This window comes from Pyxicephalus adspersus, chromosome 2, assembly GCF_032062135.1.
Source record: "Pyxicephalus adspersus chromosome 2, UCB_Pads_2.0, whole genome shotgun sequence".
NCBI classification, from domain to species: domain Eukaryota; kingdom Metazoa; phylum Chordata; class Amphibia; order Anura; family Pyxicephalidae; genus Pyxicephalus; species Pyxicephalus adspersus.
In genome coordinates this window covers 34,499,019-34,525,076 of record NC_092859.1, presented here as the reverse complement: position 1 = coordinate 34,525,076, position 26,058 = coordinate 34,499,019, and the positions used below count along the sequence as shown (strand labels likewise).

Below are 26,058 nucleotides of genomic sequence, written 5' to 3'. Positions count from 1 at the left end.
AGACCAGTGGGCTCCCTGCCTATGCATAGCCCTGCATTGGACTGTTTTATAGATGGAAATAATGCCGGGAATTTTAGTAGCGGCGCTATTTCAATGTAGAGGGAGTTTCAGAGGCGGGCCCTTTTTTAGCCCCGCATTGGCCATGTCTGGCATTTCCAGCGTTCCCCCTCAGCTGTACTTTTTCTTGCTTCTCCAAAGCATGGACTTGAATGGCTAGATTTTCATAGAAGAATGTTGTTATTACTAGTGTTAGCCTTTGCAAAAAGGTTACCAAATTTAACTCAGAGGGCTACAAATAGAGAAAAAATGCTATGCCTCTTTCTCTATTATAAGCTTGTTTCAGAATGAATATGAAGCAAAACCTCTTTGTTTCCATATGAAAAGGGTTGGCCTGCGACTGTTTAAATTTTTTAATTTTGGCCCACTGTGCCATTTGAGTTTGACACCCCTGCTGTAAAGCCTCCCCTCTTCCAAAGCATCCTTGTCCAATGTTAAAGAAGAAAGTGCCTGTTCCCACTTTAAGTTTTTTAAAATCGATGTGAGGGTTGGTGGGGGATATTCAGCCCCTCCCAGGCAAATGAGTATAAGGGTACAAAATTACTCAACCCACTTCCCTAAATAATGAAAACAAATTAAAATAAAAATATTTAATGGAATAAAAATGCATATACTTGACCAGCAATGTAGATACATGTCAATTGTGATGTTCAGCAATCTAATTTGATGATTGATTTATACATTACATTTTCACCAATGCCTGTGTATAAAAATTCATATGCATAAAACCAATTGGAAAGTCATCTGTTTTATGCATACCAGTACTAAGGTGTAAATCTACAAATATGTATGTTCATATTTAGCCCTAAATGTCACTTTCCATATCTAAATCATGTATCAGCTTTAATTTTTCCTATAAATTGTTCCTGTAATGGAAATATATTTTACTCCCATAATATAAACATATATACTTTATATATATCACAGACATCATAACCAGGCTTGTAAAAATTCTTGCAGCTGCCCAGTGCTAATGGATGAAGGCACACACCCAAAACTACATCTCCCAAGAGCACCTTCCATGCACACAGTTTGATTTATTAAAGCTCTCCAAGACTGGATAAGATAGATGGGAAAACCTGGGTGATCCAGCAAATCTGAAACAGATTTCCTAATATCATGTGCTATTATTTGGCAAGTGTTTTTAATCCTGGACTAGATCCATTCCAGGTTTGTTTGATCATCCAGGTTCTCCCATAATAGTCTATCTTCTCCAGTCTTGAAGAGCTTTATTAAATCAAACCTGTGTGGATAGGCTCTGTGGATTGGGAAGGTAACAACAAGTGTTTTGCTGGGAAAGAAGACAACATGTAGATGTATATATGAACAGCCACTCTACGTATGTGCTCAGGTCCTAGGCAGCTTCAACTGTATATGTAACTAAGGTTATACAGACAAGGAATGGATCAGCAGTGTTTTTTTATGTTCTTGCGAAGTTTCTAAACGGGATTAAACAGTTACAAATATGCATATGTTGAAAATATAACATGCATACATTTTTTTGCTTTTCCATTATATAATATTATCAGGCTGTGCATTCCTTTCGGCAAGCTTACTTCATTCTTGCAAAAAATAACCTATGAAATGGCATTGTGGTAGAAAAGGGGTTAATGCATCTTGCTAGTCTAACATATTTGCCATTCGTTGCAGCGTGATCTAGATTTCACGGTAGAACTAGATTTCAAAGGCCAGCTGTGTGAAGCCTCCATATCTCACGACTACAAAATGCGTTAGGACAAGGTCCCATTAACCCTCATCCTGCCATACTTGAAGCCACTGGGTTCTTTGGGAGCTGCACGGCGATGGAAAGCGAGCCCGTAGCAACGAAGACTTACTGTGCTGGCAACAGAAAAGGGATGAAGCGGATTGAATAAAAAAAATAAATGTGACGTATTTAAACTGTTGGAAGTAGCTAATAAATGAAATGAGCAATTATATTGTGTTTACTGATTAATTGTGATTGGAGATATATTGGAGATATAAAATAATGTTTTGGGAAGTGATTTGATGTGTAAAGAGAATGCTTGATTTTACCCGTCAGTGCTTGTATTTTGGCAATAAATTGGTATACACTATGAAATGCAGAATCCTTATGCTCTGTTAAAAGGTCAGAGTCTTTAAGTCATTGTTCATCTTCAAGTATCTGATTTAGTATAAGACATTTATGCATCATCAATAGAACCATTTACAGCCTGGATTACAATAGCAGAAAAATCATTGAGATTAAATTGCATGTTTTCATATTACCATGGTTTAGCCACCAAGAGAAATTACAGCTCAGCCTTAAAAGTACTCACCCATGACCCAAACAAGGGGTCTGTGGAATCTGATTGCATGTACAGACTTTTCAATGTTTTTTTTTGGTTATTTTTCAGATGTTACATGCTTTCTTCATGCCATAGCCATGAATGCGATATATCTGTAATTGCAATGTCCTCTTCATGTCTAGGACATTGTGCAAGCCTCCCACAGCTTTTACTGTTCCTCCTCCTGACTTTTACATTTTACTATTCTCTCCTGTAATAAGGTGGCAATTGGCAGGAGGAACCAGTAAGAGCTGTGGAGGGCCCATGAGTCCAACACTCCAGTAAGCATGGCTTTCCCTGCAGACTTCTATTGGTAATTTCTGAGGATCTGAGTGATGTTTGGTGGTTTTGGCATCAGGAGAGGTAAGTATTCCCTCTTTTTTTTACAGGTTTATATTACCTGGAAAACTTTGCTGTAATAATTATGTGGCATGTATCTCAGTATTTAACCTGTTTTCTGCACCTTAAGAAGTGAGGGTCATTCAGCTTAATGCCCAGTTAGGTACATGGCATTGCTACGAATAGACCCAGACAATGTTACTTCTGTGTGTGTGCAGGAGTTATATTATCAGTGGCCATGCAATGACTGAAGAGCTCTGAACCCAGAAGAATTGGCAGCAAAGAAGCTGGCTTCGGGGATACAGTGGTGGCTTCAGGTTGCTTGCAAAAAATTAAATGTCTGCATTACCCAGCAAGTATGCTGTGCATGTTTTCCAATTATTGCAAAATACTCATTCACAATTATGGCAAAAGCCCATTTTGATCCACTCCACTTCATGTAGGCATTGGTGTGTACAAATATGGTCTAACCAGGACAGGTTTTAGGTGCAACTGGTGTGGAGTGTAACTCATTTTTAATATAGAAGCTTAAAATGTAATTAGAAATATATGAAAAGAACAACTCATTACATTTCAGAATAAATTTGTTTTTATATTTAACATTAAATAATACAATATAATTTAAAAAAGTTGATTCACCATTTCGAAAAATAAGCATCTAAGGCAACAGTGAAAGTCCATAAAGTATTTAAAATAAACAACCTAACACATATAAACCAATGCCTCATAATAACTTACATTTACAGATAGTAATCTGTTTTAATCTATGAGCAACACATATTTTACAATACAGAACAAGTTACACACAAAAAGAGAAAAAAAGATCCTATTTATATATGTGGGGAAGGTATGTTGCCCCCTAACTACAAATTAGATTCAATAGTTTTTGCTTGCTGTAGCTATAGATAATGTGCAAGAAAAATAGATGTTTCCCATTTTCCTTTACCATTTTCTATAGTAAATAAAAAAGCTTTTTTTAAGCTCATTTTAAGAAATTATGAATTCTCCAATAAAATTGTTATCAGCAAGCTGTTAGAGTAAAGGGACATTAAATAGAATTCAATGAATCCCAAATAAAATCCTGATTTTTATGGTCACTACAATATTACATTTTGCTAGCAGATGGTATCGCCAATGAAACCTGGAATCATGTTACATTTTACCAGCAGGTGACATTACCCATAAAGCCTGGATTGACAGCACTATGCTTAGGTGAAACCCAAGAGCTGACTGCTAGGTTCACTTGGTCAGTTTCCAGTTTGCCATGAAGTCTCCTTCAGGAGACAGATAGAAAACATCTATTAGGTTGCAATGGACATCATCATTTGTCTTCCCCACATTTATCATACACAAGTACAAAACATACTTTACATAAAGCAATATTTTAATGTGCTGCATCACATTATCATTCCTAAATAGTACAGGAGTGCAAAGATAGCAGTAGAAAACAATGAGATTTCCATTTATTGAAGTCAAATCGGTGAAAGATTAATTCAGATTTGCTGGATTGGGATACTTTGCACATTGTTGCGTGCCTAGAATAGATAGTGCCTTGGTCATAGATAAGGAAAAATGGTGAAAATGTTTTAAATATTCACTTCAATTATCCAATCATGTAAAAATAACATTTATGTTTACCTATTTAATGTGTAGGATTGGATAATAAAGTAAATCTTCACATTTTATTGTGTGAACTTTCTAAATCCTTTAGAAAATCATGCTGATTAGCTTCTGCACGAAAATAGAGGGCCATTCAACAAGGGAATTTTAATAGCAGCTATAGCAGATCATACCTATCGTGCTTTTACTCCTGCATCACTCTAGGCTCTATATAACACAGGGAATCAGACATTCCCTAAAACATTCCCTTGTGGGAATCCTTAAGGTCAATGTGTTTAAATGGCAGTAACTGATTCCCGCCAGGGAATTTCTAATGTTATGTCAGATTGCCTGTTTTATAAATAGCCCTTTGTGTACCCATATGAACAAATAGTACTACTGGAGCTTACACGGGGTTGAGGACTCTCCCTGTCCCTGTGTAACAAAGCTGGGTACCTGAGAAGCCAATCACAAAGCACCAGTCTGGTCACATGGAAGGAGTCATGGGCTCCTTTTGAGGAGTATTGGAGAATAGAAGTGAAGGTAAATAGCAGCTGCAAGGGCTCTATTAAAATAATGGAATTAAACAACTAATGCCATGCTAAACAACATAGAGAAAAAAAACAATCTGACTAGTTACTACAGAAAGCAGATGCCCACTGCATAACAGCCAGCTTACCACCACTTGTAACCACGGCAAACACTTGGTAACAGACGGTAAGGCTGTTGTTTAGGTATATGACAGTAAGGATTCTTATTGGATGGTGATTTTTAGGGGGCTGTCCTGCCTCTGAAATTATCAGCCAATAAGAATGCACAGTGACGCCTGTTGCTATTGTAAATAATCTGCTCTATGTCCATTGTTAAGGTATATGTTGGTGAGAATTCCCATTGGCTGGGGGTTGTAAGAAGACAAAAATTTAACCAAAGTTGCAATAAACAAGAAACACATTTGGTTGAGCAAAACAGCAACACAGCTTTAGAAACTTATAATAAATAATGCTATTGGACATTATATATTAACACAACAACCAGATATTAAAGCATTGCTTGACAGTCAGACTTGAAAAACTTCTTCAAAATAAATTCATAATTTTTAGGTGATATTTATCAATGTGCACTAACAAATAAGTGTAAATCATCCCGTATTGATCTGAGTTATAGAAATTTAAACTGGTTCTGCATTTAGGAATTAGCATTTATGAAATAGGAACTCTTTATTGAAGAAGGTTGATACTATAAACAGGAATACTTGGGTCACACAGACAGCTTTTTTTTCAGTCTAAGGCCTGGTTTTGTAGTATTCACTATATGCTTTGTCACATCTACCTGGCCAGCCTACTCAGATGGAAATTACGGTCCGGGTAGATGATGGTTGGTTGAATTGCACATTTGCTTCTATTTTTTTAGTTGGGGAGGGGGGAATCTTTACCTTGGTTCCCAGATGGGCCCACATTAGTATGGACCTTTTTCATAAATATATGGAGCTTCTAACAACAGAAGTAAGACTCTACCTACGTGCACTCTACTTAATTGCCTACACAATTTAGGCTTTTTACTACCTTCCCCCTGATCTGGGCCTTGGTGCTACCTAAGTGTCTGCATACTGAATTTCCATATTGGACCGTCCTATCCATTAACTTGGTAGCAATTACATACGCTGCTATGACAGGGGCTGCACAAGAAAACAAATGATCCTTCCTCTCTAAACAGAGGTAAGTGTATTGTATTGTTTCATTGGACACCAAAGATCAAACTACCAACATGAAACATTCTTTCATATGAAAGCAGAATTCTAATTTTTCATTTTTGTTTAAAGTAAACTTGTTACAAACCTGGGCAATTCAAACTGAGCACATAATGAAAAATGCTTAGGCTGAGGTTGCCTTCCATTTAAAACACACATCAGTAGGATCAGTTAAGTCGGGTATATAGGCTGCTGAAATAATGTAAGAAACTGTAGGGCTTATCCACATGGTGTGTTTAGCGCTTCCTCATGCCAGGAAACACTGCGGCATGGGGAGGCACTACATGTAACCCCGGCAGCTCTGAATAGGGGTAGTAGTACCACTCACTGGCACCAGCTGTCAAATGTGCAGATGCTGTTTCTTGTTGAGTTCTCAAGCAAGGTGCTAGCCACGGGGAACAGCACAAAATTAAACAAATGGCAGGTGTGCATCTTCTCTTACTGTTCCTTTAAGGGTCTGGCAAACACCTGCTCCTATACCCATCTTACTGGTCAATGAGGCTGCCCATAACACTTAGAAACATAGGAAGGCATGGGAAATAGATGAGAGCTCTCTGTATGTAACAATCAACCTGTAATCAGGTAACCTTTGTAGTCCCTCTAAGGTACTCAAATCTGCTGTGATGAACTGCTCACAATACAATACAGCACTGTGTCTGGGTTACACTAAAGCTGCACAACTGACCTCAATTAGCAGTACTTAAATTAGGAGCCATGCACTTAGTCCGCACATTCTGTATCGTGATCCTGATCGTCTTGGCTAATGATGTGTATTTATATACAACGACTTATTAGGACTTTGCTAGCATCTTTTCTCATCATGCTTTTAGACTTTGCTTATCATCCTCCTATAGCTGTAGCCAATAGTTGCCCCGGTTAAAATTGTTTTTCACACGCTGCCTGCCAGCTGCCATGATCCTTTGTGGGTTTCTGGATTACATTTGTATGTTACAATCCCTGACCTCCAGTTAGCCCTGACCTTCAGCATGTCCTAACTTCATCCCAACTCCTAAACAGCTCTCTGGAAGACTACATAGCCTAGAGTTGTTCTTTGGTGAGAGCCTGCTGCCCCCTGCTGGTGACACACTATATCCACTCTATTAAATGACACTGAGTATGCAGATCATTTTATCAAATGTTTCTCCTAGAAGGTAATCCCTGCTTTAATCATTTTCACCATATGCTCAGTTTAAATTACCCAGGTTACTTTAAAAAAATAAATCTTAGAATTTTATTCTTTCAGTGTTCTGAATAGCAGTATAAGGAACATTTTCCTGAATTATATATTATTTTGTAGCAATGTAGCAATACATATATTGACTATTGGTAGTATTATACTACATAAATATACAGTAAAGACAATCAGTCATAGAACAGTAGTGTATACATTATCAGAATATAAACGTAGTTGTCTACTGCCTGGAACAGCAGCTCTTCTTCTTGGGAGAGTCCAGCAGCCGTATTGTCTTTTCCTTTTCTTTATCTTCTTGTTCTTTCAGTATTCTTAAAAATACAAATGAAATAAAAGATCAATGATCAAATTTTAAAATGGTACTCTCAGGGAAAATATCAAGAAGTAAAGAAACGCACCAAGATCACCTCCCTACCTGCAGCCTGTAACTGGACAATTTAGGAACAGCAAAATATTGATAAGGTTATCTCTTCACCCTCCTATTCTGTTCTCATGTTTGTTAAAAGCACATGAGAATGCAGGATGTCTGATTGGCTCCAGGTGCTTCCTCTCCTTCTCTCATACTGAGCACTGCTATACAGGGAATTAAATAGGACTGAAATTATTGTAAATGGGAATTCTAATATGTTTTGGTGGTGTGAGCACATTTTAATACTTAATATTCTGATAAACCCCCCGCATTCGGCCACATACTATATCCCTCTATTGCTAAACAATACTTTATGATATAAAAATGTCTTTGCCAATAGCACACATATATAACCAAATGCAAATATATAGTAAACTGACACAATTGGAGGAGAGCTACAAAACCAGGTATAATCAATGGCTCTGTGTTTTAAAATAGGAGCTGGGAATGTCTAGGGAGGTATCACTTTGATCCAGCTGCCCAGCTTAAACAAGCAAAGCACACAAACCAAAAATACCCTTTTTTAATCAAAAAATATTACCAGTAATATTAATTTTAATAATAAACTTTATATAGCGCCAACATAGTACACAACACTGTATATTAAATAGGGGTTGTAAATGACAGACAGATACAGACAGTAACACAGGAGGAGAGGACCCTACCCCGAAGAGCTTACAATCTAACAGGTGGGGGAAGTATCACACACTGGGAGGCATATGGAATGTTGGGTAAGTAATGAGGGTTTTAGAAGACAGAAAAAGATAGGTAGGCAGATTTGAAAAGATGGGTTTTGAGTGCTCTTTTAAATGAGCAGAATTAGGAGCAACAGTATGCATCTTATCTTATCAAAGTAAATATCCCATAGATGGTTAGCTTAACCCAAAAACAAAATTAGCAGAAGTGTAGGTTATGTGACCCTTCCTCACTAATGTCTACTGGTGTATCTCGGCACTCAAAATATACCCGATTGATTGAAGGAGTGCATTCTCATGGGATTTTGGGTATCTAGGAGGTAGTGGGCAGGCCTTGGGGCATTACCCTAGCCTTCTGATGGTGTTGAAAGCTGGGATCATTTTTCTTTGCCTCAGCCCTTTCCTTTACCAGATTTGGCATTGTGGCACAGATAACAAAAGAGGCATTCAAAGGATACAGATGTGAGATTTACTAGTTCATTTTAATACTGGTACACTTGTCAATGGAGAAGATGTGTTTGGTTGAGATATTTATATATATAAAATATATAATATTTCTTTCTTTTGCCTAAAGGATTACATATTCTGTGTCATTCTTTTTATATCTACCACATTTTTTTATTATACAACATTTATTGATCACTTTTTTCTGGCTAAAGAAGCAACTGCGGCTAAACATCCTTCAAAGGCAGCTCTGCCAAATTGGTACTTGTCTTACTTAGCCGCACAGTTATCTTATATTTCTTGTCTTAAAAACAGCCAATGTCCTCAGATGCACTCTTTGTAATACAGATCCACGATATCCTCAATACAAGTAAGCCAGTCATAAGAAAATGGAAGATGCCATTGCCAACCTCCTGCTGCAAAAATTTAGTTGCCTATTATAGGATAGTGACTCAAAGTACTACACCAAGACAGCTATGTAGAGATTTTTTTTCTGTAGGAATGGTTAAAATACAAGTTTTCTCAGTCTTTTGACTACACTGATTTATTTAGGTTTTAGGAAATATTTGGGTCCTTTTTATCAGTGACTCATTAGCTTGAGTCAATGAGCTTTGGACTTGTGCTGATGGGCAAATACAGTGTACTTTCTGAGGAATTCCACTTGCATTAAAAAGCATATACACTTTATAAAAATATAAATTGGCACCAATTAATATACCTTTCATTTAATTGTGTTCTGTTTGACAAGACTGGAGTTATTGTTTAATCTAAGACAGTCCTTCTTGGCCTTTTTAACATTGGGGAACCTGTTAAATAACTTTCAAGCCTGTAGGGAACCCCTGCTATAATTACTATATCCACAACTCACATTATATTAGCATGGTGGTGAGTGGTAAGAATGACTCTTACATTGCTGGCCATTGGGAACAATGACACCCTTACAGATACCCAAAAAGATCATTGGTGTCAGGTAAACTGACCTGGGAGACACAAATTGCTCAATTAAATATGCTAGCAAGTTAATATAATTATTTAAGTTGATAACACATTATTTATGGCAATGTAAAACCATGCAGCAAGTGTTTAAATTACTTGATATTTCTGCATTTTTACCTGCAAAGTTTTTAAGTCAGTAGCCAGGTCTCTTTACGTTCTACTGTACAACAAAAAGCTTTGACTGGTGTTTCATTTTACGCTATCATTATTGAGATATTTATCTAATTCTCAGGCTTGAAGTCATTCCTCTGCTATCACCGTTCCAATTTTTTTATTGCTATTCTATGAATAATGTACATTACCCAGCTAATGCTGCCAGCGTAATTTTCATAGCACTTATGGTTAATTCTCTCCATAATATCCATCAATCATTAAGAAAGCTGCCTACAACTATGTCAATACAAGAGAAACAAAATATTATCAGGAATCTGTAAGGATAAGTGGAATGAAGTATGAAATAACTAGATATAAGTGGTTTGTTAAATCATTTAAAATATGCAGACCTTAATGCAAAATATCAGGCTGATAAAAAAAAAATGTGTATACTTTCATAAATTATACATTATAGTTTTCTAAATGAAACTTTGGTAAGCACCTAAATCTGACCTAGTATCAGTGTCTTAAAAATTCTCTGTACAGCAGCACTATGACTGGCAGAGTGTGGAGAAGCACTAGGAACCAACCACAAATGCTGCATGCAAATAAAGTGTTCTGCATTATTGCCATCAGTGACATCACTGGTGAACTCGTATGCTGCAGAGGCTTTGCCCTCCATACACAATAATAGTGATCGGCTGCTTGCTGGTTATAGTGAAAAATAGATAAGTAATATGTTGCTGATGGTGTAAATGGGATAAGTAGGAAGGGAGGCCCTGATCCCCTCTGACCTAATTCAGGCCTCGTATGCAGCAACCGACCTGATTCAGCAAAAACAAAAAAAAAGATCTTTCACATTCATTCTAAAGATCATTCTAAAAAACATTGTTATATTTTGCTAGAGACTAAAATACTGAATCAATTACTCACCTTGCTAAATGAAAAACAGATTCTTTAACATTGTGTCCACTAAAGGCACTGCATTCATAGAAAATCAAGTTACAATCCTAGAAGATATTAAACAAAATACATGAAACTGTCAAAACCAAACATTCTTCTAATTATGCATTCTTTTAATGTGTTTTCTACATTTACAATAACAATAAAACACCATACTATTTAAAGATGTTCCAGTTCAGCCTTTCTAAATCTCTTTACCATGGGGGAACACTTCAAATAACTTTCAGGTGTTCAGGAAACCCCTCCTGTAATTACTATATCCCAACTCACAGTATATTAGTGGGGAGATTAGTGGGAAGATTTCCTCCTACATTGCTGGCCAGTGTGAAGAATGTCAACCTTACAGATAGCCAAAAAGGTAATTGGTGCCAAATAAACTGACCTGAGAAATACAAATTGCTCATTGCTAAAGGAACCCCCAGCAAACTCTTGAGGAACCTTGGTTAAAGATCACTGCTACGGTTATTTTGTCATGTAATTAGGTTAGAGCTGTATATTACTTTTAGACTTTTTCAAATATGTTAAGTTAATGAGGTGGAACGGTGGCTGTAGGAGGGGCATGGTGGTGCTTGGGACATGCAGGGAAAGGCCATGTGTACCCTGAGAATGACACCACCTACTTCAATTCTTAGCCATTGCTGAAATGGATTGAAAAAAAACTACCCAAACCACAGTTATGATTGCTAAAAACACTTTAAGAGCCCTGAGATTGGTGATGGTAGTTTGTAGAGTAGATGGTAGCACCCTACCTTAATGCCTATTCTCATAAGTTCATTCCACAACCTTAAACTTACCCTAATGCTTCTTTAACCCTAACAACCACCCTTCATGTAACCCTAATGCACCCTTTAACCCTATCAACAACCTAGAGTTTACCTTCAACCACAACAATAATGTTTCCTGTAACACTAACAGCCCCCCTAACCCTTGCAATAACTGCCCTAACCTGTCTTTTTTAGGTGAAATACAAATTCTTTTAGGGGTGAATGTAACTAAATCAAATGTGATTTAAATGTTAAAGGTAATAACTAATATACAGTATGGTGTATTGTTTTCCCCATCAAAAGTTCTTTAACTGCGCAAACATTCGTTAAACAAATGTTTTTTGAAGTTAGGCAAACCTGAGTTAAATGACAAAACTTCCAGCTCAAATGTTCTTAGTGTATTGAATCTTAAGCTAAAATAGCCCGAGAATATTCACTTAAAACCCCTAAAAATTTTATTTTTTTTGTATTTTTACTTATAGATTTTTAGATTAGTCACAGGGTCCATATATAAGTATAATGCACAACTATACTGACAATACACAATTAGGGATGCAAAAGACCTATATGAGTCAGTCTGTGCAGACACAAGAGAAGATATAAGTGAAGGAAAGGGTGAGTGCAGTCCAATACATAGCCATACATGCACTCTGCCTGCACCACCTAAGGCTGCATCATAATGATTTCATTTGAAAATCCCTTAAATTGTTCACACTAAGAAAAAAATTTTCAGCTCCCTATTTGCCTCTTGACATTGCTGCCAGATACTAGGCTCATCGGATTAGGATGTAACTGGACTGATCAGCTGTGTAGGAAGCTTTTAAAACTATAATGTGTGTTTTCTCATCTTCTTCACTATGCCATGTCCAATTTTTGGCATTTATGTATGTCTTATTTTGATAAAACAAGACATACATAAAAGTAAATATGTTCTTATTTTTTAAAGTATCTGTAATTTTTCTTTAGTATTTTATACCTGCAATGCAGCATATTCACTGATAATAAAGACCAGGGTAATCAATGATATAGTTAAACATCTATCTAGGAGCTGCCCCCTATGTATTTTGTCATTTTTATAACTAACAACTTAAAATAAAAGTGTTTAAAAAAAACACTTTACCTTTGAAAGATGCTCTCCGAGACCGCAAGGCACTTCTCTTTCCTTTTCAATGTCTGTTTTATTACCTAACATTAATATAGGTATATTTTCTCCCGCTCCCTCCTACGGAAAAAAAGTAGAATCTTGAAGGTGGGTACATTTTTTACCTTTTTTAATAATAAAAATATCTTTTATTTGTGGTGGACTAGTCGACTCAGAGCTATATGTTTCTATAACGTGCACATTACTTGAAATGCAGGTAATCATCTAAGGGAGCATTTTTAGATCAGTGTATAAGGACAGTAAAGTAAATACAGTAGAAAGAAAAAAAGAAGAAAGTCAAGTAAAAAAAATTACTCTCAGGAAAATGTCACTATAATAACTGTCCTAACTCTTTTGTGGGACAGAGCAAGAATTAAAATAATTGCTGATTTCCTTACCTCTACACTAACAAGCCATTGCCGTACTGCCGTAAAAGTATCTTTGGATGTTATGTCATACATTACAATTACCCCGTCAGCTTTTCTAAAGAACTGCTTAGTAATACTGCGGTATCTGTTCCAAAATAAAAAAGAAATAACAATAAAAATATACATAATTAGCAAAATAACAAGTAAGTAATTTATTACATAGTTCAAAAAGGATGGAACTGAAATTAAATACAAAGTAGTTTCTATATACCTCATGTGGCATTTAAACAAGTTGGGGTTGTCACAATGGAAACTTTAAAACTGCACAAAAGAGGCCTGGCTAAATTTGATAATAAGTAATGTAAGAAAGAGAAAAGTAGTCATTTATCCTGGTAATTCAGTTGCCAACTCATACATTCAAAATATTAAATTGAAATTTAGGCTCATACCTGGCTTTTTTGGATAAACTGTTTGACATATGAATACATTGTGTTGTATACTAACTTCTGCCTAAAAAACCCTCTTTATCTCATCCAAAAAATCAAGGTATGAGCTTGTGAGACATGTGAGAAAGATTTGCTGCAGACTATTCCAGCACAGTTTCCAGAGTTTAGTTGCAGCTTAAATAGCCATTAATATTCAATGATGTCCTATACACAATTGCAGGGAAAAACAAGTACACTTCATACACATATTTAGTAAATAATTTCTATTATGGAAAATATGTTTCAGAAATATTGAATAATTCAGCACTGAGCCATATTAAAGTATACAATGGATGATCAAATTACTGACCTTTCTTGTCCAGCTGTGTCCCAGAGTTGTAATGCTACCTGGCAGTTGTCTACTGTGACAGTTTTTACGCTGTAATCAATACCTGCAACACCAAAAGAATACACAAAAACCTAAGTTTGATGTAAAGAGTAATTAATCTAAGTGACAAGTATAACCAATCTGTGAAATGCCACTTTTACTCAGGGAACATTGCACCTGTGCTAAAAACCTACATAGATTTCCAATGATCTGTTTTTTGTTTTTTTGTTCAGATGTGGATGGATGGAACAAGGGGGAAAAAAAAGAAAAAAATGAATAGCCTATTACATGATAAAAGTCATTTTTGTTGCAATATTCACCTTCAAACCAGATATTTGCCCCGATCTTCTGACCTTGGTAAGGACAATATATTTCTATTTTTTCCTTTTGGGTACAAACCTTCCTACTAACAATAGGTTTTTTGGAGATGAAACAGGTCGTAGAAAGTATAATTTGACTTGTAATTTCATGGAAGATCCCTTTTCATGATGTATAATGAGTACCAAACTGAATTCATTTGTCTTTTATCTTTGTTAAAAAATATTAGGTCTGATGCCTATTCATGTGCTGCACTGGGCTTTTATTTTGTCTCAGCACATTTGAGGAATGGGCCAATTCTAGACATACCAGACCTCAATTTGCTATATCTTTTCTAAAATGGCTGGGGACAGCACTTCACAGAGGAACATTGACAAGAATGCATGGCATCCCAATCCAACTGTTTTTAAATTGCTGAAACATTGACTAGAATTTGTAGAAGGAGGAATGGGTTTCTGATGTGTTGGGACATTTTTTCTATTGTTTCAATAGTTGTTACAGAGCTGAAAAATTAAATATCATGTATATGTATTTGGCACCCTGCATCATATTTTTGAACTTTGCCCATAATATAAATAGGAGTTATTATTGTTGTTATTATCACATATTAAGCAAAAACTAATAATCAGGGCCATGTTCACCCTCTATGTAGCCCCCACCCTCGGTTCCCCACAGAATTGTTTCCTTTCTTTTTTCTATTCTCCTATCTTATCCCCGCTGGTAAAATGCAATATTAAAGTGTAATCCTACCCACTAGCTTGACCACTTGTTTTCAAAGTGAACTTCCTTCCAACCAAACAGTCAAGGAGCCTTACATTACCCATGTACCTTTTATATGCAGTCCTTGTCTGCAAAATAACTGCAAGCAAGTACTGAGAGCTAATTTGTGTTAAAGTTGCAGTTATCCTTTAATACTATTCATTTATACATAAAACACAAGCTGTGAATGACTCCTGCTGCTTCTATTTGTCAGTATTTATTTGGTATTACTGCAATTGATTTACCAATTGATTTTCCCAATCCCTTATCAACTCAACTCCTTTCAAGTTCATTTTATAAGAAAACAAAAGTCACACTAACAGTAATGGGTGCATAATTAAATTAAGTGTAATCAGCAATGATTTAAAAAAAAACTTAGCCAATAGCAGCTGCCAATAATGATCAGCCACCAGCCAAAGATAGGTTAATTATCACTCCAAAGAGATTTAAAAAGATAACAAGTGTACTACTAGAGTTTATTTTATTATATATGCATAATTAAAAAATAACTATGGGATGATAATATGGAATGTCCCTCACTTCATTTTCTAACAAACATTGTGTTGTGTTGTGTCAGTGAAAATGGTGCAGTTTTAATTTTAGTTTGATTTTTGTGAGTTGGCACCCGATTCAAATAACTGGACTGCACTGCATTAGACTGCAGAGATTTGTATCCTGCTTTAAATCATCACTCCTTCCTATGGTAAAACCTGATCATGCTTGGACATTACAAAAAAAAATGTTCCTATTTAATTCTTTGTTAACTGTCTCTTTACTTGCTCTTATTAACTCCCTCCTTCATTTTCTTCTATTTAACTAGCCAACAAAAAGCAATGTTGTTGAGCTAATTTGTGATGGCATTTCAGTGTGGTTACAAGAATAAGGTATGCATGGCTGGCTTCTTCTGTAAAATTATGTATAGGGGTTTGCATTTTCTCATTGATCAAGCTTATTGTAGTTATTCAACTTTATGTCTGAAGGACCAAAGAAAGAAATCCTAAATGGGCAATGGAGTGTGAAAGGCAGAGCATATAAACTTCCCGGGAAGATGTGCTAAAGGAATGTGACCCATTTGATCTGTCACAGGCAATATGTGTTTACTCACAAATACACTGAGTAAATCTGGGCACATTGGATCATTGATAATAGACTACAATAACAAAATGAATCTTTCATTTCAAAGTGTCAGAAGAGGAGGAGTTGAAGGTAAGAAAGGAGAACTTGAGGGGTGGATAGAAAAAGAAGAAGAGACTAATACAAGAAATGGATTTTGTGGATGGAGGCTATAAAAACAAACTAAGAGGAGGAAACTGAAGAGAAGAAGAAAGGAAGGGATGGAAGAAGAAAAGACTGAGAAGATGAAAAGGCAGATGAGGATAAAATATAAGGAAGGAGATAGGAGGGGAGGGATGGAAGTTGAGGGGGGAGAGCAGGAAGAAATAATGAAAAGGAAGACAAATAAATAGAATGGGAAAGAGAAGAGGATGGAAAAGTAGGGGACAGTGAAGAGATTAGAGATGAAGAAGAGAGTGGTGGGGTTGGAAGAGGAGAGGCCAGGCAAACAATGCAGACAAGAAAATTAGAGTGAAGCTACGTACACACGTCAAATTTTTCTCGCCCAATAATCGGCTTCGGCCAGTTATCGGGCGAGAATCTGGCGTGTGTACAGCCCGCGTCGTTCATCGTCCGTGGATCTGACCTTGCGGATCCACGGACGATGGACGACAACCGATCCTAATGGAAGGGAAGGGGGAGAGCGCGCAGCAGGGTGCCTCTCCGTCACTCTCCCCCTCCCCTCTGCATAAAGCAGAACGGTGCTGTATTTACAGCACTCGTTCATGCATTGTGCAGTGCATAGTCGTTGGAAAGGATCGTGAAAGATCCTTTCCAACGACAAGAATTGCACGTGTGTATGCGGCTTTAAATAGATTGATGGTGGTAAGTATCCAGTGACTGTGAATATTCAATACTTCATTCAATACTTCTATGTCTGTTCAATAGTGTGTCCACTGCTGTCTACTGTGGTTCCTCCTGCCATCCCCTTTATCACTGTTGTACCCTGTAGTAACATAAGGGTCAGTGGTAGGTATCACAGCAATTGGCTAGCATGGGACATAGGCATTTGACACACATAAAGGTATTGAATATAAGCAGTGCCCAAAGCTCTGCAAGAGATTGAAGGTTAGGGAAAAGGTTAATGGTTGCTGGACATCCTCCAGACAGTAAGCAATTTCAGTACGAAAAAGAAACCTGTACAAGCTGTGCAAGATTGATGAAGACTGGAGGTAAGTTTTAAACATGAAAGTAAAATAATAATAAAAAAGAACTGAAGAGGAAGAAAGCCAGAAAAAAAAGAAAATATAGGAAAAAGAAAACACAGGTACAAACAAAAGTTTATGTGAACTTACATCACCCTTCTCATGCAACAAACATTTAGATGTAAGTTGCTTAACACATAGAATATGATTTCCTGTGCCCTGCTGGCACTGACTTCTATAATATTGAAACTGTGTTTATTGACCACCGTGGATTTTCATTTACATCCTTTCATGTTGTGCTTTAATATAAATGATGCTGATGGAATGCAAAAAATTCAAATGTTCTTGATAAATCAAGAGAAATATTAATGATGTACCAGCTGCTTTCAACAAGGGAAATGAAGACTGTTGACTGCAATTTTTCCGCTTACCCGACGGGAATTTCTGGCATAAATTCACACAATTCTTAGGGTACATTTATCTTGCAGGCTTTCATTTCCCATATAAAAATTACACAAATATCTGAAGATGAGGGAGAGAAAAATCAACAATTGATTTTTATAATATGTGTATAGTAATTAAAGGCTAAGTCTGCTCTTTTCATTCGCTACCTCTTTTTATTCTTTTCATTTTTTTATCTTACTTTATTACTTGGCCCTCATTACATGATGTTGCTGGTTGCCATCAAATACCTGAAAGCAGAGCTTGTACTGACAAGCTTTGTGCTCATATCTTTGGCATCAGTTTTGTCCGCTTTTGAGATTATTCAGCATTCCATTGACAGGTGTGTTTTGCATTTATACAGACATATATTCAACTACAAAACCCATTTGATGCAAACAAAAGCCTTAACAGGGACAGCAAGCAGCATTCACATACTTAAAGAGGAACTTATCTGGTTAGTGGGTGGTGTATTTCTACCCTAATCTGTAAATATGCACAGCAAACTTGCTGATTATGGCACAAAACCCACAGGTTCTGGACCTGCCATTGCCCCACCAGAGGAAGGCGCTATCTTTGCCGATAGCTCCAAGGTGGACTTTCGCTTAGCCCCTGGTGACTTTTAGTTTTTAGAGTTGTGTAGAAACAAGGGCTTGTATATTTGATTACCTCCAAAATGCTCAGTAGTGCTAGAGCTGCTCCCTTCCCCGGGCTTGTGTCTAATGTGTATGTTGCCTAAACTTTGGTTGTTGTGGAAGCCACTAAGGAAGAGCAGCTGCAGCTTTCAAGAATGTACTGACCCCAACAGAAATGGGATTACAATATTTATATTTATTTATTATATTTACAATATATACACTCGGGTATCTGGCAAGTGGGATAGGTAGGCTGGTGTGATCTGTTATACAATTTTAGTAATCAAAGCCTCTATGTGTAATGGTCAGCATGAAATAGGCTGTTAATACTGCAGCTCTTGGTAAATACTCCTAAAACTGAGAAGAAAACATTGTCAAATGTTTATGTTTTTGCAGCAAAGAATTTATTAGCTTTGAATAGAGTGTGACAAAATACAACCTCAATCAGATTTTTATTGCTGTCTGTGTCCCCACTGAGCACTCACACTCGATGTTTGTACTGGTAACTATTGCCAATACTACAGGAAGATAAGATAGGTGATAGTAAATCTACAATTTTACATATCTCCTCGGAACAAGAATGGAGGGGGACTACTTTAATAGGGACAACTGTCTAATCCCTGACATGTCTCTCCCACTTTCTCTGTGTGTTTCTGGAATAGAAAGTTTATCCTTAGGAACAGGATAAGAATTAAGATTTTATATTTCAGCAATGAATTCTTTAATAAAAAAAAGTCTTTAAGCATGTGAGTTTCTCCCTTCATCCCAAGTGAAGTAAAATGACACTTTTACCGTGTGGCTGGAGTGGCTCTTAAAAAATGCTTACCCACTGTAGCTGAAGTTCCAGAGTAAAAATTGTCTTCACAGAACCGTCTCAGAAAAGATGTCTTCCCCACACTAGAATTTCCCACCACAACAATTTTAAATAATCTGTCCGGAGGGCTGTACAGACGTTCCTCCTGGAAAAATATCAGATATTTGTTATTTCAATTACAAGCATGCAAAATAATGCATAAGCGTAACACTTCTAGCTGTGCTAGAAAGTGCTTCATACAAGGCAGCATCTACTTCCTTGATTGGGATGCTGGTTTGGAGATAATAAATTTTCATGTTTTTTTAAGACATCTAAAATATCTTACTAAATTGTTAAAACATTTGGTAAGCTAAGAAAATTACATTTATACATTTCACATCTGTATGTATATTTATAGAACAGAGAGGCCCGTATCAGGGAACTAAGTGCAGGGGCTACATTACAGGGTGCTTGGGCTTCCTAAAATAGGGGGGAAAGGGTTAAGGTTTTGGGTTGCAAAGAAAGAAGGGGTTAGCTGAAGAGTTGGGTCAGAAGTTAAAGTGGGTGGATAGGGGATATAAGGAGTAAGGAGCGGAAGTTAGGGACAGTTTTTTGCGGAAAGAAATTTGGATGGGAAGCAGGTAGGCATTATAAAGTCAATTTACACATTATTGCAGCAGCTTAGGGCTGCGGTGGCCTCACCAGGTGAGGCCTAGCTGCAAGCTGGCGTGGCGGAGGCAGTGATCTGCTAGGGGTTCTACCTCTACCTCAGCTTGATTATAGGGGCTATGGCCTCCGGTGAGCCTGAGCCCAGAACCATTTGCCAGAGCTCACCACCCTCCTACCCGGGCAGCTGGGCCTGGGCTAGGGAGGAATCCCCTTCGCCGGCGGAGCCCTGGTGTGGGGGCTGCGGCTGCCAGAGAACGCAGCCCCCATCAGATGCAGGTGATGCCTTGAGGGAGGAGGCCTCACCCGAGGCCGAGGCACCGTGTTCTGCGGGGGTCTCCCGCCATGTATCAGGTGGGGGGGCTGTGGCTGGCAGGGAACACAGCTCGCATTTTATTCAGGGTGAGGCCCAAGCTGTGGGGGCTGCGGCTAGCAAGAAGCGCAGCCTCCGTTCGCCTGGCGTGCGAGCGCCATGTAGGCAGGCCTCACCTGAAGAGGTAAGACCAATATTTGATAGGGAAGCTTAATTTTGCTTGCAGGGTGATTAGGATGGGGAGGGTTTTCTGTAGGCACTTGGCAACTGCTACGGCGGGGGTGAAGGCGCAGTCACATTTTGTGCGGTTGTCTAGGGAGGTGCAAGCGGATTTGGCGAATGTTTTGGATTCCTTTAATGGCAGAGTGTCTTGGTTCGAGGGGCCTGTGGATGCGGTTGATATGGAGATGTACACTGATGCGGCGGGGGCAACAGGTTTTGGTGTGTATTTTGGGGGTAGGTGGTGTGCGGGTGTGTGGCCTAAAGAATGGGTGACGGAGGGTTTAGTTTGGAGTTTGTTTGTTTTGGAACTTTTTCCAATCGTGTTGGCTGTGGACTTGTGGGGGACGGAGTTGGCAAAAAAAAAGGTTTTTGCCAATTTTATTGTTACAACTTAGGGGTGCTGCAAGCTATTACAGATTTTAAGTGTCTTCTGTAGCGGCGGTGAGGTTGAAGCGGCATTCAGTGATGAGATATATGTAGCATAACATTTTTTTTTTTGTTTTTTGCCATTGCTGATGCTTTATCTCATTTACAGTGGGACAGGTTTTGCGTGTTGGCACCAGAGGCAGAGCAATGCCGCTACCCTTGGTAGGTGTATTCAGCAGTATGGCAGGAGTGGGAGGCTTTATGTGCTCAAGTCAGGGGGTTAGGGGTGACCCCTGTACATATTTTACTGTTTTGGTTGGCTAGAGATTTTGATAGAGGGGTGTCCGTTGCAGCCGTTACCAGGTTGATGGCAAGTATGGCATTTTAGATCAAACTGCATGGGGGCAGGATGTGACTAGGGATTTTGTAGTAAGGCAGGCGTTGAAGGGGTATTGGAAGTGAAGGAAGGTGCCTGATAGGAGAAGGCCAGTGTCCTTTGATTTGTTGCAACGGGTGGTATGGTTGTTGGACGGGGTTTGTGCGGGGGGATATGAGCGAGTTTTGTTTAGGGCAGCTTTTAGTATAGCATTTTTTGGGGCTTTGCGCATTGGGGAATTGGATAGTCCGGCTAAGACACGTCCTGGGGGTATTTTAGTGGAGGATGTGGTATGTGAGGGCAATGAGGTGAGTTTGAGTATTAGGAGGAGGTGAGTTTGAGTATTAGAAGATGGATCAGAGGGGTATGGGTCTGTTGGTACATTTGTTTAGACTGGGGGGGTCTGATGTTTTCCTCGTTGAGGCGGTGGAGGGATTGCTCTGTTTGTGGGGTTAATTGGGGGGGGGTTGGTTGTTGTTTGGTGGGTGGGCAGCTTATGTTAGTTTTGTTTGTAAATTTGGGTGGTCGGCACTGCTTATCGGGCGCTCCTATGTCTGATGGAGGGTGCGAAGGGCGGAAGTCCGACCAGAAGGTCGCCAGTTGGGATTGCCCAGCGCTGAAGCAACGGTTCGATGGATTGGTGTACCAGGGATGAAGTACAGTGGGATTGGTGCCGGAGATTCGGAAGTCCGCGACACTGGATAGGTCTCCGAGCATAGTTGTTTTGCATGCTGGAGGTATTGATTTGGGGCGCGGGTCCAGGAGAGTTTTGGTTCAGGATGTGCGGTTGACTTCCTGAGGTTGCCAATGGAGTTCCTAGGTATGGTTATTGTATGGTCTGATATTGTGGATAGAATTTGTTGAAGGGGAGCCAGATCAATTGAGAAGCTTAACAAAGCTAGGATTAAAGTAAACAAAGTAGAGAGGTTTGTGGCTAGAAATGGAGGAATAGTGGTGCGTCACCGGGAGTTGGAGGAGAAGACCTGGCGGTATTTACGGAGGGAAGGGGTTCATTTGAACGTCATAGGTACCGATTAGTTGTTTCTTGGTCTGCAGGATGGGGTGTAGAGAGCACTTAGAGTGTGGAGGGGCACACAGGAGTGAGGGATCCTGCCTATGTGCTGTGGTGGTTGAGGTCTGGTGAAAGGTAAGAGTCCTGGGTTATGTTACGGAGGGGGGCACCCAAGTTGGTGGGGTGCCCCTTTAAGTGGTGGATGGTGTAGGCCTCTGAGGCAGTGCTGGGAGGCTAGGGGCCAGTGTGACATTGATGGTATTGGATAAGATTGGTTTATGTAATGGTGATGCGGACTTGCAGACCTGCAGCCTAGTTGTTTGGGTTAAACTGCTGGTTGTGTTATGTTTAAAGGGGGTGAATTTTGTATGTTATTTGGATGTTATTTTGTATAGTAATTTATATGTTAATTTATTTCAAGTTGTATATTTTATATACAGAGTTTATATTTATGAAAATTGTTAAATTAGTTATTTATTGTTCAATAAACGGCTGCTTGCGTGTTATTGGGAAGGTTTTAGGGAAGGAGGGCTGGCAAGTGGGTGGGGGTTGGGGGAGGGATGTGTGAGGGGTGCCACGGCAGTCTGAATTCTAAATATGAGCCTTGTTGCCCTATGTGACCCTGCTGCCCTAGACACAGTGCATCTTATGATAACTAGGACACAGCTTTATGAAAACTGCAACAAGAGATTAGAACTATTTAACTCTGTAATAAAAAAATAACTTTTTTGGAATCCTCAGACAGTCATATACAGGTGGAAGATTAAAAAAATAGGAGTTGTGTGTAAAACACTACTTTTTATATATTATAGTATATTATTGCTTGCCAGGGGTGAAGAAGAGAGAGCAGAAACATATTTTAGGCTCAATTATCTTAACGTGGGGTCAGAGAGGAAAAATATTCTGGGTGTCTAACACAAAAGGCAGCACAGTATCTCAATGGCTACAGCTTTGGAGTCCTGGATTTAATTTATTTGTGTGATAGTCTCTGTATGGTAATATCTTGTATGCACACCTATGTTTGTGTGCAATCCAATAACACACTAATTGGCAGTTGGTATTATTATGAATTTTCCACCCTTCAATGCCAGAGCTTTTTAAAAAAAAAACATACATTTACAGTTAAGAACTTTTGCATTACGATGATGACGTTCATCTACACTTTGTGGCTTAAAGTTTGTGGGCACCTGGCCATCAGATCTATGTCAGCTTGTTGGACATCCAATTACAAAATTCATGGGTATTTGACATGGCTCAGAAGTTTACGTGGTGATAACTGCCTATACTCTTGTTGGAAGACTTTCATTTAAAATATCTCTAGTCAAATGGTCATGTTAATCTTACACTTGGTAGAGTTTCTTTTCCAACAGGCTGCCCTCTGGGTGAAGATGGTAACGATTCCTCTGCCATGTGTTCCACTTTATGCATAGTTTCCTCATTGAAAACAGCAATATCCTCTTTCTCATCTTCCTCCCGCCATTTATTTAGTGCTCTCTCTTGCTGGTTGTCTAAATACTGGGGAAGATGATCCTCCTCGATGGATATTATCCTTTGCAGTGGATGAGTTTTGCTTTGTCTGTCTTCTGTGGAACTGTCGGGTTCTGTTACAGGGGAGAAGTTTCCATTTAACCCAGTAAAATTCCTCTTTGAGGAGAACGCATCATCTTCTTCTGATGACTGACTGTACAATAAACACATGTATGAACAGAGACATAGGACAAAGAATCATAATAAGTACATATAGGACAAAACCAATTAGAAATTTGTTAAAGCTGAACTGTGGGAAACCAACGCAAGTGAGGCTCCCCTCACACCGCAAGGATTTAATGCTTGCTCTCAGGAAGGTTACCATTAAAAAGCTATTTTATTTATTTTATCCCTCTCTCCTACAGCAGAGTACGCTTATCTTCCCTCTGACTTTCTGGGTTGTGGGTAGACCCTCGAGGTTCCAACTTACAATTCCTAACTGCTGGTCCTGCATTATATGTAATGATACCAAAGTGCCTGTGACCAACAGCACATCCAATAAAGGAAGTGTGCAGGAGCAAGGGTAAAGGTAAAATCAAGTAGGGTAGGTAAACTTTAAATTGTATCCATAGTAAATAATTTTTAAAGATAGAGGAAGGCTTACTTTTTTTGTCATCGGTGTGCCATTAGGGAGATTTACCTTTCTTCTCTTGCTGTAGACACAATAAGAAAAGAAAGGGTTTGTCTCCTGACAGAGGATACATTTCTTGGAGAGATGTGACGGCACCATCTCACTAACATGAATAGTTGTGCTCGTCTCACTGTTCAGTGCAATCTCTTTTTCTCTTTCTTTATTTCTCGCTGTCTTTCTGTGATGAAACAACCTACAGCTGGGTCTAGGAATCCTTATCCTCTGCATTCACATGGCTCAGCAACTGGTGTTTACATGGCTCAGCAACTTGGGGGTTTTGCAAGTCAACTTGCGACTTGCTTTCTCTGCTGCCAGCTGAAATGAACAGGGAGGCAGGCAGTGAGTCCTCTGTAACACCGCCTTCCTCCCTGCCTTCCTTACATTCTAAGTCCATGGTTTTCTTCTCTGACGGCTGTCAGAGGAAAAAGCCATGGACTTAGAATGCGATCCTGTGCTCAAGAACGGGATCAGAGCTCTGTTTCTTTATGGGGACAAATGGAGATAAATGAAGCGACTTGAGACTCGACTTTGAAGAATTCTCGGTGACTTGTGACTTGACTTGGGACTTGGTGTCAATGATTTGGGACTCGACTTGGTCTTGAGGGGTGACAACTTAGTCCAAACTCTGCTGATTGGACATTAAAGGAGCAGCCACACACCAATAAGAAATCAGCTATTTATGCTTTGCACTCTCCTATTATAGAAATGCTCCTTGTCAGCCCATATGCATGCAACAAAGCCTGACATGCTCCTAACACTGCCCCTTTTTACTCATAGTCTGGGTGTCAATTACAAAGGGGATTATAAGATGCTGGGATCACAACAGACTTAGACACTTATGTAATGATTATTAAAATTTAATACAAAAATTAACACAACTATTAGGAATGAATATCTGAGCCAAATGCTATTTGTTTTAGATATGCCTGAAGTTTAGCTTTAAAGCCACTTTGACTGCTTTGTGCATTGCTGTGCCTGGCCTTTGTATGAATTCTGTCTATAATTCATCAAATTCAATTAATCCTGAAGAGGCATAATAATTGAGAATGTCTCTGAGGGTGTACTTCCAATTAGCAAATAATTAGCTGATGTGAGAATGCATTATAACATAAAATAGTCCACCAAGCACTTGGAGGTAATTGGGGCTCCAGGCGAGCCTCCTAAAATGAAATGTTCTAAAAAGAAGCATTCTTTTTATTAATCATACCATTGACAAAGATCATTTCGAAATCCAGGCCACTACTAATCAAATGCAAGATCTATACAACGGCCCTTGTGCAATTGAAATAATGTTTTAATTTAGGTGTAAAGTAAATGCACATTTCCAATACATGATCAATGTGGGTGGAATTCAGATGAACATTTGTTGCATGAAAGAAGTCAAAACCAGAACGTGTTGTACACAAAGGCTATTAATGACGTCTTTGAAAAATCCACTTGAGATAGATTACCAGAGTACAGTTGAGGTAAAAATGCTTCATGGAAAAAACTCTGCTTATTTAGAATGAAAATTAATGAAAATACATAAAGTTTAATTAAATCCAAAATAAATATTGTAGTTCATTTAGGATCACACGTGTACCCTGTATACAGTTTTTAAAGCATATTCAATTGGAGGACAAGTATGAAATGTAATATATTGCTGCTGAACAGTTCTTAAATTTGTTGGCTTTATTACTTTTTTGAGAACATTTTCTGAATTCATTTACTATATTTTCATTTGGTGATCCAGCTAGTAACACATTTCCTATCCTCACTAACTGTACTTTAAAAAGAGAGAAATCGCCCCTTCTGTTCTCCTAAAATGGACTACAA

At 38.4% G+C, this 26,058-nt stretch overlaps 2 protein-coding genes across 3 annotated transcripts in view; one reads left to right on the top strand and one right to left on the bottom strand.

The window, feature by feature from the left end:
- The window catches only part of PRMT8 (protein arginine methyltransferase 8), an 87,032-nt gene extending 84,901 nt beyond the window's left edge, over positions 1–2,131 (top strand). For both annotated transcript variants that reach the window (XM_072400380.1, XM_072400382.1), the window contains exon 10: positions 1,708–2,131. In XM_072400380.1, the coding sequence (XP_072256481.1) occupies positions 1,708–1,791 (84 nt within the window). In that variant the 3' untranslated portion in view covers positions 1,792–2,131. The remainder of the gene's footprint in view (positions 1–1,707) is intronic.
- A 1,142-nt stretch (positions 2,132–3,273) lies between these two features.
- CRACR2A (calcium release activated channel regulator 2A) overlaps positions 3,274–26,058 on the bottom strand; it is a 63,627-nt gene continuing 40,842 nt past the window's right edge. Inside the window, exons 12-18 of the mRNA XM_072400379.1 lie at positions 23,430–23,766; positions 19,164–19,296; positions 13,909–13,990; positions 13,144–13,258; positions 12,725–12,826; positions 10,811–10,887; positions 3,274–7,551 (exon numbers count right to left, since the gene is read on the bottom strand). Of these exons, the coding sequence (XP_072256480.1) occupies positions 7,461–7,551; positions 10,811–10,887; positions 12,725–12,826; positions 13,144–13,258; positions 13,909–13,990; positions 19,164–19,296; positions 23,430–23,766 (937 nt within the window). The 3' untranslated portion in view covers positions 3,274–7,460. The remainder of the gene's footprint in view (positions 7,552–10,810; positions 10,888–12,724; positions 12,827–13,143; positions 13,259–13,908; positions 13,991–19,163; positions 19,297–23,429; positions 23,767–26,058) is intronic.